The sequence below is a fragment of the Hydra vulgaris genome, chromosome 04, assembly GCF_038396675.1.
Source record: "Hydra vulgaris chromosome 04, alternate assembly HydraT2T_AEP".
In the NCBI taxonomy this organism is placed as follows: domain Eukaryota; kingdom Metazoa; phylum Cnidaria; class Hydrozoa; order Anthoathecata; family Hydridae; genus Hydra; species Hydra vulgaris.
Window position 1 is genome coordinate 22086799 of NC_088923.1, and position 14604 is coordinate 22101402.

General features: G+C 29.6%; 1 protein-coding gene across 4 annotated transcripts in view; it reads left to right on the forward strand.

Annotated features, from left to right (window-relative positions):
- Positions 1 to 3236: 3236 nt before the first annotated feature.
- LOC136079651 (uncharacterized) overlaps positions 3237 to 14604 on the forward strand; it is a 103789-nt gene continuing 92421 nt past the window's right edge. For all 4 annotated transcript variants that reach the window (XM_065795798.1, XM_065795800.1, XM_065795799.1 and 1 more), the window contains exons 1-2: positions 3237 to 3314; positions 3710 to 4060. In XM_065795798.1, coding sequence (XP_065651870.1) covers positions 3722 to 4060 — 339 coding nt within the window. In that variant the 5' untranslated portion in view covers positions 3237 to 3314; positions 3710 to 3721. The remainder of the gene's footprint in view (positions 3315 to 3709; positions 4061 to 14604) is intronic.

Sequence of the window (14604 nt, forward strand, 5' to 3'; positions counted from 1 at the left end):
TTTCCTTTTGCGTATCGTTTGTTTTAATTTTTGCGCTAGACTTTTAGAAATTTAAAGTTTTTTTAATTTTATTTTGGTGCCATTAAACAGCAAACTTTTCCATACTTAAGGACAAGGCGTTTTGTCAAAAAATCATCAGTTTTTGCAGCACAAAAAATGCTATAACTTCGGATCTACTTAACTACTAAAGTTGAAAGACCCCTTAGTTTTTAAGATTTTTCAACTCTATAAAACCATGTTAATCGTATATATAAATGTCGACAAAAAAATATCCTTCGGTAAGTCAAAAAGAGATAAACAATTAAAGAGCAGCCACGCAAAAACAGACAATACCATATTTAAAAGTTTTATCATATCTGATATTTTTAATTTCTTGATTTCTGTTGGCAACATTAAAATGTCACTAACATAGCACACATTGACAAGGGTCATAGTTCACAGAACATAAAAAAATTCTTTAGAAAAACTTTATTAGAGGTTTTTTATGAAGGGGTAAAATTTGGATTAGTCTGTATTTGCACCATTTTAGGTAATTGTCTGGTCTTGCATCATTTTCTCACATTATTAATAATGATACTAGTATTACAAAATGAACTATCATAATGACTATTAATACACAGCTCTGTTTACTATTGATATCACCATATCTATAATTTTATTTCACTACAGTGTACTTTTGACTATAATAACTGCTTATTGCTGTTGCACAGAGTCTACACCACTATATTAAACTTTTGTCAAACACACGTCACGTATCTTTTAATGAAATGCTTTTGCTTTCAAAAGTGACTGTTAACTGTTCGTACTTGTATTATAATCTTCCTCTCCACTTACAGTCATAAAGCACTTTCTTTTTAAATCATACGAGTGAACAAGTATTTTCTTTAGTAATTGCAGTCAATCAAGTGGTTTGCATGTTGCTGCTGCAGCTGCTTTGAAATCATGCAATACCCAGTCCTTACGATAAACAAACACTTCATCAGCGTGCATTTTGAATATCTCATGATACTTTTCAGGTGTATTGATATTTGACTAGCTTGCTGTGTCTTGTGATATTCTTCCAAATTGGCGGTCAAACGGTAAAAAAGAATGACCTTGTACTGGAAATATCAACGACACATATTTAATTTGGCTTCCGCCTCCAACAGTTATTTTGTACAGCCAATACTGAACCACGCCCAAAAGAATGTTGTTTTTGTTCTGCCCTCCACAACCGTAGCTGAATAATTCGACACGTGACGCTTGCCTGGAACTGCCAAAATTAACAAAGACCTTAAAAAGAAAGTAGTACACCGCACTTGTTTTCATTTCAACCACGTGCTGCTTTACTCTCAATCCATGTATAAGAGTAATTTTTTCTTGGCGACATGTCACAGATTGCGAAATTTTACAACGCTAGTTGTCTGGCATAGAAAGTTTTCTGAAGAGACACCTTAGGCAGAACTTGTAGCTTCTGCAAATGGTATACAATCTAGTATGTGTCTTCATCAGAGCTCTTTAGTAAGCGTTAAAATGCAGCCGACTTGCCTTTGTAATGTGCCCGTGCTTAATCAGTACGACGTCTTGATCAATCTTGACAGCTGTCTTAAACGGGCAACTGCCGCACACCTTTTGATGTAAGTTCGTAACACTTGTATGCTGAACTTTGCTTGTGTTTTCAGGTAGCCCTCCAGTCTACATTTTGAGACAAATCCACTGTGTATCTGAAACAAAACATATAAACATTGTTGAGAGATGTTGTTGAAGGAAGGACGGAAAACAAAAGAGTAGAGGCAGGGAGAAAAAAGGTTCTTTGAAAGACTAAATGAAGTAACGAGTAAAAGAATTTGAAAAGAGGTGCTCAAAACAGTTAAGTGATAAAGGAGTTGATGCTGTGGACCTACTGACACGTGCAATTTATTTTTTACATCGCATTTCTTTTGTAACTGATCGTTTTGTTTTAATATTTTTCCGTTTCCTACAATCGTTACTACGTTCTCCAACAAACTCTAAATCATCTACATCTTTGTAATGAACTTGCATTATAACAGCTCTAAACTATTGATAACTAATATTTTTTAACTTTTCAGTTTCGGAAGTTGTAACATTACGTAGTTTGTTTAGATTGATAGTTGGATTTGTCTGAATTTGCACGAAATGCTAAACTGGAATTGTTTTCTTTTGCATAATATTATTAATTTTTCTATGTCATTGCAGTAAGATAGAACCCGCTTTTGCTCGAAAATAATTCATAAGTTAATGACAACTATTTTCTACTATACACAGTACACATAATCTCGTTTTTGGTAAACATTGGTTTTGTCTGGTTTTGCAGGGAGCTCTTCAATTATTGTTCACTTTTATAAATTCATAAAACAGCAGATATAGCAACAAATTATTTCACTAAAGATAATTTCTTCCTTTATTGCATAATAACATAAAGTAAACAATGCAGTATAAACAGTTTATAGCTTCCTGAATGGGTTCAAGTTTATCCAATTTCGAGCTTTTAATAAATGCAGGATTTCTTTATACAGAAAACATAAAGAATCTAGTTCATAAGACAACTTCTTGCGGACTATGAAACTACATTGTTTTGCTTTAAATCAACTGGTATAGTATAACAAATGTTAGACTTCATAAATAAGGTACTTTAAGAAAATTTCAATTCTAAATGAAAAATTTTTATTCAATTTATCGGCTTGTATATCAATTTTTTTCAAGTTGCAAAATTAATTTCCAGACTTTTTATACCTAGATCGAGATCAGATTAGGCGGATTGACCATATAGTTCGATACTAATTTTGGCATAATTTAACTTAAATTAAACACACGCAGCTCAATAGAAACTTATTAAAACAAATTAAAGAGCTTTAACGAGTTAAAAACTTTCAAATAATAGAATAAATTTTAAAATCGCTTTTAACCACTTTCTTTTTTTTTATTTTTATTATTATTTTTTTTGTTTGCTTATTTTTCGTATAACTATTTTATTTATTTATATATTTTATTTATATACTTATTTAATATTTTTGAATGCACTTTTTTTTCCTGAAAGATCCAGTTACCACATACAGGCCAAAATTTTGTTTCAAGTTTAACCTCAAAAACATTAAAAGTAATAGAAATTTAAGTCACTTTGGAAACAGTTAATCATTATTTTTCTTTGAATTATGTCTGTTTGAATGAAATTTTAAATTGTCTCGTTATAACCAGATTCACATTAATATTAGTTAATAATAAATACCTCGTTAGTTATTCTAGAGTTTTAAATAATAATGACCGTTTGTATGACTAAATTTTGTTCATTTTTTTATCAATAGAAGCATCTTCAAGTAAAATTATTTTTTTTACGGAAAACAAAATTTTAACTTAATTCTGTTTATTTTTAAGATTTAAGTAAAAATCGAATGCACATATTTATTTTAAGAGTTCAATTTTTTTATTTTTCCATATTTTTCTCTCCATATAATAGAGAAATAATTTAAAGTTATTAAATATACAGTTAACAGTAAGAGTATCGATTTTTTAACAAAAGTTTACATATTCTTACTCTTAACTATATATTTAATAACTTCAAGTAATTTCTCTCTCTCTCATATAATATATATATATATATATATATATATATATATATATATATATATATATAATATATATATATATATATATATATTTATATATATATATTTATATATATATAATATATACATATAATTATTTACTTTAGATTAATTTCCAAATGGAAAACAAAGATGTTCCTTTATTTTATTTAATTTTTCTGGCTTCACTGACAAACGTCATAACACAGTTTAGTTACCCAGCACAAAAGTCATTGTCTCGTTATTCTTTCACTGTTTATAAAGATAAAAAAGTAGATGGCAATACGAACATGGTAGAAATGCGCACAGATTATATAGATTATCACGCCTGCATTAAAGCCTGTTTTAATAAAGGTATAATGTGCAAATCAATTGACGCTGAAACTCAGAATAACAATAAATTTACTTGTCGGTTTTTCAATGACGATTCTCCAAAAATTCAACAAACTGAAGGATTTCTATTTATTTCGACAAAACCGGTATGACAGTTTATTGCAATCATTTATGTAAATACTTACGTACGTAAATGCCAGGGGCGGGCGCAAAGTTTTTAGTCTACTCTGTCAACAAAAAAGCGTCATACGCCATTTTGTATGTGACGTAACTACGCTTACTACATAGCATAAGTGATTTTTTTTATTAAAAACAGTTTGCATTATAATTAATTAATTTTTATAGAACTATTAATAGCGTTTGACTCAATTAATAATGAGATTACTAAGAAAAAGTTTGAAAAATATGGGATAAAAAATACTACCCTAGATTATTTTAAAAGTTATTTTGGCAACAGGCAACAATGTGTTATTTCGAATGATAATAAATATTTAAATTTAATAGAAATAAAATGCGGAGTTCTTTCAATCAATTTTTCAATCATGACGTTCTGAACGTCTTGATTGAAAAATTGAGAACATAATATCAAAAGAATTGAATTTCTTGGGATAATTATTGAGAAAAAATTTCTTGGAAAGTCCATAAACAATAACTACAAAAAGATCAAAAAATATCAGCATACTCTACAATGTTTAACTTATACTTTCCCAAGAGAACCTTAAAATAGCATAGATAGCATTAATTTCCTTGAGTAACGGCCAGAATCAGAATCCAAACTTTTGGGTATTTTAATTGTGAAAGATGGCACAGCTGAGTCTCTTGGAAAAGCAATCAAAAAACTTTAAAAGACTGGGAGCTATTTGACTATGTTGATTGTCTGTCCTTTGACACCACAGTCACAAATATTGATTGGCTAAAAACAGTCTGTACTCTAATTGAGCAGTGGAGAGGAAAAGCTTTGCTTTGGATCGCTTGTCGTCATCATGTCTATGAATTACATATAAAGGTAAACATTGAAAAAATCATAAAATATTTTTATACTTATTTATATATTTAATTGTGAATATTTCTCGATGAATCAAATGATTCACCTTGTTTTTATAATTTAGTTAAATGATTTGAGATAAATATATTTCAGCACTTTTCAAGTGTCTTAACTGGTGTTAAAACAAGTGGACCAAACACTGAGTTATTTGATAGGCTGAAGTAATTGGAAATCGATTCTTGAAAAGAAGATAAATTATGATAACCTAAAGAGATTTGACAAAAAAATTGTATCTTTTTTGGAAAAGCACGTTAGATTAATTGTCCAAATTAGATTAATGTGTTTGATTATAAGGTTTAATAACAAAGTTTTTATTTTATTTAGGATTCTGAATCATAAACACTCCTTCAAAATTGCTTCAATAGTGATATGTTTCCAAGAAATGACTACAAGTATTTTACACAATTAGCAGTTTTTTGGTTTGGTGGCAAAGTAAAAAATTTTCACTTTACATTTGCAATAGCTTCGAATCATGCCAGGTTTGTGGCACAGGAAGTTTATCTTTTAACAAACAACTTTCTTCAGCCACAATCAAGTAGCTTATTTCATAATAAAATATCATTGAAAGAGGGAAAACTGATTCATGAAATTGCTTCATTTACAGCATTTTATGCTTTATGGTTTATTAAAGCCCCTATCCCTGTCATAGCACCTTCTTTAGATCTAAAAGCTATTAATGAAATGATACAATATTCTGAATTCTGTAATAAACCAGCAGAAGTTGTACTGAAGTCACTTAAAAAACACAATTGGTATTTAAATGAAAAATTTGTGGTTATGTGTCTTGCTGATAAATGTTTACCTGTAGATCAGCTACACAAATTAGCTCTTAAACTAGATCAAACAGAAAAGCCTACCAGTTGTAAGATGGGAAAACTGAGCTCCAAAATTTTTACTGAAAATGAAAAAAAAAAATTGAAGATGATCGTGAAAGCTGTTTTTTCTTTGATTTATTAAAAGTGACATTAAAAGAGACAAAGAGACAAAATGGCTAAAAATCAGTTCATGAAACCGGGAAACATTTTCGGGTAATATGAGATTTAAAAGTTATGTCACTGATCTTCTTGTTGTAAATGACAGTGCAGAACGTGCTATTAAACTTGGTCAAGACTTCATTGAAACTTTTAGAAACGAAGAAGATGCCCAAGCTAATTTACTGGTTGTTGTTGATCATCGTCTAAAACTTCAGACAACAGAAAAAAAAATCTTGGTTGAAAACTTAAAAATAACCTTTCTTTAAAAACTAAATACAAATGTAAAAATAATTTTTTATTTAAAATATGTAGAAAAAAAATTTATGACCTCCCTCCCGCCCCCCCCCCCCCCCAAACAACCTCCCAAATATACACATTTAAATGGGTAGGGCTGACTATCTCCATTATTTTTTGCAGTAAAATAAAACATAATCAAAAATTAGATATATCAGCCTACAAAAATAATTATTAAAATATCTTTAAGATATTTTTAAGTGACCCTGCCCTCCTCATTATTTATAAAATTTAGAAATTTTCTTGTTTTTAGACTGCTGGGACCAACCATAAGAAAACCCATAAAAAAAATTGTATATTTTTAATACGCATATCAAAAGAAACTAGAAAAATTATTATAGTATATTTTTTATTGACTTTGGTGTTTTATGTCCCACCCTAATATATATATATATATATATATATATATATATATATATATATATATATATATATATATATATATATATATATATATATATATATATATATATTTATATGTATGTATATATATATATATATATATATATATATATATACATATGTAGATATATATATATATATATATATATATATTTATATATATACATATATATATATACTACTTATGTATATATATATATATACTACTTATATATATATATATATATACTACTTATATATATATATATATATATACTACTTATATATATATATACTACTTATGTATATATATATAAATATATATATATATATATATATATATATATATATATATATATATATATATATATATATATATATATATATATTAGGGATATGACTTTTTTGCAACCTACTAGGCCTGTATCGTAATTCAATGAACTTTTATGTAAAAAGAACGAATAGATGTTTCATTTTGACATATTTTGAAAAAAGGTCACCCCAAAACCAAAAACTCGAATTTTCAATAGGTACACTTTTGTACAGTAAATGAATATTAAAGGCTGAAGATGTTGTAAGAGTCATACTCCTGTTGTTATTTTATTTATTTATGCAACATGTACTGTGATATAACAAAAAACATTATGTGATATATAATTATACAAGTATTACAAAATTAACAGTATCAAAGCGTCTAGTACAACAATATACATAACTGTCTGTGTCTATAGGCCTACTGTGTTTAGTACATGGGTCACATGATGCTCACGTCTCATAAAGAGTCTAGCGCTTATTACTTAGAATGAATCGAAGTTGCAGTTTGTCTTTCTTTCTGCAGGAAGCATACAGGTCTTGCATCACCTTGATTGCACGTTCAGCTATCTGATTACTTCGTGGTATGTCGATGACGGATGGCTCTTTCTTCCAGTGATTTTTGAATGACTGCAATGCCTTTTTGTAAGGCTTCAATACATCAGATAAATTCTTGAAGTCATTGTCATTGTACTTTTGACTACTAAACCAATGTTCTGCCCACTCATATGAAATGAACCTGCAAACCTTCTCCAAATTCTTTCTCGCTTCAGGCATAAGAATGAACGCCAGAATGGCGAGAATGGCTCTTGAGTTCCATCTGGCATTGCTCATATTAGGAATGTTCTGAAAGTGAATCAGAGGGAAGTTTCTTTGTTCTTCATAGAACCTAAACACTCTTGTTAAATGGTACAAAAACTTCATATCGTCTCTCCACCCTGATTTATCAAGAATTTCTACAGTTCCATTCACAAACTTATCCTTCAGTTCATCATACTTATTCAACAGTTCAGACACAAATGGGTATTCAATGTTTGGAGATTTGGTATCACCCCCAAGTTCTTCGTCCATCACCAGACGGAGAATCCTGTCTAGTACGTGATGCTGACAACCGATAAATTGTGGTATTGTGACACCCTTTAATTTAAACATACGTTGCAACTTCACAACAACTCCATTTCTCTTCCCAGTATTGACGTTTGTTGTATCAGTAATGATCATCTTAATTGAATTCCACAAATTGTATTCATCAATAAGTTTGGCAATTTTTTCAGCAACAGTTTCAGCTTTGCCATCTTTTAAACGCAGTGCATCAAGTTTCACGTCAGTTCTTTCATTCTGAAGTACAACTACCTGATATTCCTTATCATCTATTCGTTTGCCGTCAAAGTGTAAGGACCACTGTTCCATTTTAAGTTGTTGTATCATTTCTTTTTTTAATTTACCTGCCTCTTTGAATATGGACTTGTAAATTGCTGATTGACTTGGAGTTGGAATATCAATACCTTGTTGTGATAATACATTGCATATTTTAGCAGCTTTCTTTGTGGAAACTCCACTTGATGTAACCATACTTACAGCAAATTTACTTTTGTAGTGCTTTCTAGTTTTTTTCTGAGTGTCCTCATCATCGTCTTTATCACCGTCGTCGTCTTCATCATCTTCACTCTTACTTTTGCAGTTTTCAGATTCAGTACCACTGTCTGTGGTAGACAGGACTTGTGATGTGGAAGGTATTGCTGTTCCAGACTGGACTTTCCTTCTCTTGGAAGGGTGAATGGTTTCTTTACTTGCCACTTGTCCTGTTGAGTACCCCACCTGTCCTTTACTTTCTTTTTGTAGGTGGTATAGACGTTTATCTTCCGAGGATAACCACTGGCCATTCACTTTCGTGATGTCAAATAATGCATTGAGAACATCATATTTTCCACGCTTGACACATTTATCATAGACCTTCAGCACCTTCATAAGCTTTGCTCTTATCACTTGATCAGACACACGTGGAAAATTCAGTTTATTGTCCCACAATTTTGTAATTTCCTTAGAAATTTGGTCTATTCGTTCTTTTCTTCCTTTAACATATGCTCCGAGAAACTGGTATCTTCCTACGATCTGCAATTGAAGTGGTATTCTGGATTTTTCATCGAGTGAATGTTCTTCTACAGCCACGCTTCCTCTTCTTCTGTGTGACTCTTGAAATCTCACCAAATTTTTAGTCCAAGTCTTCTTGTTCTTTGTTACTGTGGTATGACTTTTCTTGTGAGACATCATATAATATTGTTACGACTTTACGGATAGCTGAGCGTAAATATCCGTTTAATAAAGTCGTTTAATTAATAAAATACTTTAACTGTATAGTAATCCAATTATAGTTCGATAATCCAGTCAATGTTGATAACAGTTCGATAATCCAGTCCGTATCCTAACGATAATGCTACAACTACTTATACTTCGTACACTTACAGCGTCTTTAGTTCGCTACAGTAGTTCCTTATTAGCTCAGTTACACGCAGAGTACTTCATAGAACTATTCACATTATCAACACTGAGCTCTGACAGCAGCTCGCTTATATAATTATTTAGAGCTTCCAGAATGTTCTACTAAGTTCTATAATCTTCTACAGTCTGTTACAGTCGTCTATATCACCGTGGTAACACAATGACGTCATCACATAACAATTTCAAGTATTTGCCGGCACACGGCCGTTTCGTTGCCATGGTAACGTGTGGCGTTATATTTATAAATTCATAACAAAATAATGAAATAAATAGAATTAAGCTGAGAATTAAGCTTAAGATTAAAACATCGGTCAAAAATGAATGTATAAAAATGGTAAATCAAATTTTTATTTTGGGGGTGACCTTTTTTTGTTGCAGAAAGCTATTTGGGCCTTTTTTCATGATTTTAGGCAAAAGTTCATCGATTTATGATACAGGAAACATTTTATTTGAAAAAAAATTAAAAAGTCATATCCCTAATATATATACTTATTTATACTATATATATATACTACTTATGAGACAACCTTATGGGACAACCTATATATATATATATATATATATATATATATATATATATATATATATATATATATATATATATATATATATATATATATATATATATATATATATATATATATATATATATATATATATATGTATATATATATATATATATATATATATATATATATATATATATATATATATATATATATATATATATATATATATATATATATATATATATATATATATATATATATATATATATATATATATACATCTGGCTCGCGCGAACTGGTTGTCAAAATTTTTTCAACACTCTACATACATCATGTGCGTACTTAAAATACAAAGTGCTTGGTTCTTTCTTGTGAGTGAGTCGCAAGTTATGAAGTTTTGGTACTCTGCACATAGTATCACTCACTATATTATTTCCTTCGTTACTTATTGCAATTTTAATTTTTTTGTATAATTTGCTTATTTTCTACAGTCTATATTTACTATAAAAAATTACTTTGTTTAGCGCATTGACAATACCAAATAAAATACTAATTAGTTTAATTGCTTGGTAAGTAAGATAATAAGATAAGGAAGTGCATGGAAATTTATTGTCTTTTGTAAATGTTAAAAAAACTAAAATATCTTGCTCTACAATCTTCATCTTTTCTCTTCCAGTATCTTCTCTCTAATAGTGGTTGCTTCCTTGTTTGAAGCGAAGATGTTTAAAAACAAAAAAAAAAGATGAAGAAATACTAGAGAAAACAATAAGTTCTGTAGATATTAAATATATACAATCAACTTTAAATGAAACATCAGCTTCATTTTCATCGGAATCATCTTCTACTTAATTGGAATCATGCATAGCACACAATTGTCAACTATTAGGTTGTTGGACGGATAAAACAAGTGAGTTTGTTAACACAACAATAGTGGTAAAAGTGGTGAAAATTGTAAAAGTTGACAAATTGGTTGTAAAGACTGTTTAAAAATGAAAACTTTTGGAATAGAAAATGAAAAACATTCTCACGTATCAAATGAGTGGATTTCATGTTCAATAATGCCTGATGGAATTAAAAAAGATACAAAGCAAGTTTCTATACGCAAAAAAATTAGAGAATATTCCATTTTATGATCACGTATAAAAATTTTAGAAACAATAATTTAATCAAACAAGCAAGTTCTACCAAATGTAGTAAAAATATCAAATTCTGAAGCAATTAACGTTACTGAAATATTTTTTAACACCGTTTATAGTTTTGTTAAACGAAACAGACCATTTTATGATACAAAAGCAGCTTTCAAATTACGAGAAAAAAAATGGTGTTAATATAGAAAATTGTTTACATTCCAGGCGCACTGCCACTAGAATATATTGCAATGCAGATTTTAAACAATGTTTTAAAAAAAAACTATTACTCAAAGTTCAAAAAGTTCAGGAATGAACAAAAGATTAGCTAATACAAATTTTATTGAAAATTTAGCTTTAATAATAGATATCTTAGAGGAATTGTAGATACTACCCAGTGCGTTTCAATCAAGAAAAATTTATATTCATAACGTTTATATCAATCACTTTGATATCCATAAACAATCGTTTATATCCATAACGAAACAATATCGGAGTTACCCCCTGGCCTTCCGGTGTTATTTTGCTGGGGTAAAAAAAAGGTCCTTTATAAAAAAAGTTGGGGCCAATGCCCCCCTGGCCCCTTCTGACACTTCCCTGACTCATAGTTCTCATATTTAGAAACGTAAACATCCTGCAGCCGTATTCACATCTCTCCTTTAAACTAACGGAGAATTTGAGTGTCCGTTACGAAAAAAATTCTAAACAGCCGTTTATAAAACGAAGTAAATGGTATTCTAATCCTTCCGTTTAGGCTCCGTATATCAACCATAATCAAGAGTATAGCAGTTACACTAAGTTAATACACTATTTTATTTAAATTTACAGTTTTATTTACATTTGTGCTGTTTATTATTAACTTTAGAGTTAAGACATCCCTGATTTAAGAAGCTGTAAACTTTAAAACTTAAAATTTACAGAGTCATGAAAACTGAACACCAAAACTATTAAATAGCCATCGAAATTTGTAGATGTTTTGGGGTTAGGGGGATAATTTTTGGAGGGTTTTGTTGTTCTACAGCAACTTTTATTTCTTGTTTGTTTGTTGAAACTTGATAGCCGTTGTAAAATTTTAAATAGCCAATAATAAAAATAATTACAAACTTTTCCAAGTTTACAATGATAAATAAAATAACAAGTATAAATAAGGTATTTGATGGAGGAATTACAATCTTCTTGCCAATCATGACAACCTTGTCGTAAATAAGGGTAAATAAGATTTAACAAAAATGAAGGAAATAACTTTATATAAATAAAAAAAAACATTTAACAATAATAAAGCAACAATTAGTGATCGACCGAAATTCGGTTCGGTTCCGGTTCCGCCACAACTCTGACAGGAGTTTTTTAAGCATTATCATTTTGATAAAATAATTAAAAAAAAAGTTTTTTAAATTAAATGATAAGTTTGAGATTTAACGGAAATAAGATTTTGCTTTGTTTGAAAACAAAACAATTTTCTTGTTTAAATTAATATTCATATCTAAAGTTTTTTATCGTTATTATTTGAAAGATAATATTGCTGTTACGAGTATAACTTTTATATAAATAGATATATATTATTGCAATTAATTAAAAAAATCCAACTTTTACTCTAATTTTGTATAATTAAAAAGTGTTAAATTATCTGTAGTTTCTCTTCAATCAACTCTTTTTTAAGATAATCGCAACAGTTTTTAATTGCATTCGCGCAAGAATTTCCCTTGGAAAACAATGTCCAATTGGACAACTACTTCAATTGGACAACAATTTTATCACTATAATTTTCTTAAGGAAATTGTAGTGTTGAAATTGTTAATATTTGTCCAAAGAGAGCATATCGTTAATTGTTCAAAGGGAATTTTTGTATAGCTATCATTACAATAAATATTGGAAATACAAAAAACTTGTCAATTATATTTTTAACATTTGTATTTGACGCAAACCAGCAACATTAAAAAACCGTCTTATATTTCATTCTAACAAAATGAATTCAAAGAGAAAAATAAGTTTTGCATAAAATTACTTCATAATTGAAGCAAACAATTAAAGAATAGTTCAGTGCAAAATATGCAACGGCAAAGTTTCAAGAGGATCAGACGATCCCAAAAAACAAGGATTATATGGACTAACGTTTTACTTGAAGAATCATCATCCTGACATCAAACTTACGCCAGAAAGTTTAGGAAATTCAAAAGCCAATTAAGAAGTTGAATTGAAATTAAATAAGAGAAAGGCAGTTCCAATCTTCAGTATACGATCAAAAAAACAAAGAATTGATATGTTAAAATCTTCAATTCCAAAATGGGTTCAAGCTTCTTCGAAAATTGACTCTAATTCTGAAAAAGGCCAAAAATTTTACAAGTCAATATTTGAAATTATGGTTGTTGACCTCCAACCGTGGTCTATAGCCGATGATGCTGAGTTTTTGAGGTACTATGCTCTTGTTGCTCCTAATTGCGATATTACTAGCGAAAAATACTACAGAATTTTACTGAATCCAACTTATGAAAAAATAAAATTTTCTCTCAAGAAAAAGTTGGTTCAATCAGAAGCTGAAGGTGTGTAAGTCTGTCTTGATGCATGGTCATCATTTCATCATGCCTACCTGAAAATGACTGGTTCTAAATTTGATGAAAGGCATACCGCAAAAAGCATTTTCAACAAGATCGAAATAACAACAGAGGAGTAAAATTTCTTCAAAAATTGAAGTTTGCTTACAATGCAGAGACAATGCAGCAAGTCTAAAGGCAGCCTTTAATTAACTAAGCTGTAATTATGTGTCAGCTGGATGCCTTAACCACTCTCATCAATTTGTCATCAAAAAAGAACTACTTTCACATTTGGTCATAGACATACTGATTGCAAAGAGTCTAAAACTCTGTTCTTACGCATCCCATTCTACTGCTTTCTAAAATGAACTTTACAGACAGCAAGAAATCCAAATGGATACAAAAGTCAGATTTGGCTTAAAAACCGATGTTGCCACAAGATGGAACTCTACCTATTATATGCTTGAGCAAACTTTACACCTGAAGCCAGCCATTGCTACCACCTTAATAAAATTTCATTCAGTGGGAATTGAATTTTCTGTCCAAGAGTCTCTGTGGAGTCTCTGTGAAAAAGTGGTGAACATTTTAAGTGTTTTTGAGGAGGTAACAAAAATGTTGTCAGGTGTTGACTCTTGCATTAGTTCCTGGAATTTTAATTGTGACAACAATAATTAAAGCTTTTGAAACAACCTTTAGTGATATCAGTGATCAGGAGTTGAAAATTGCTATGAAAAATGCAATGGAAAAATGTTTTTCGGCAATTGAAAAGACAGGAAATTATTCACCTCAAGATGAATTGGCAAATTCTATACGGCAACAATGAAAAAAAACGCATCGTTTGTTCATATAATGTCAAAAATAATTGCGCAATCTCAAACTTAAATAGGACCGAATGCACGTTCATCTTCAAAAATGATAAAAGAAGCGTTGAATGATTTTCTGGATATTCCAATGACATCTGAATGCCTTAGGTTTTGGAAAAATGAGCTATGAAAAATGAGGCAAATTCTAAAATCCA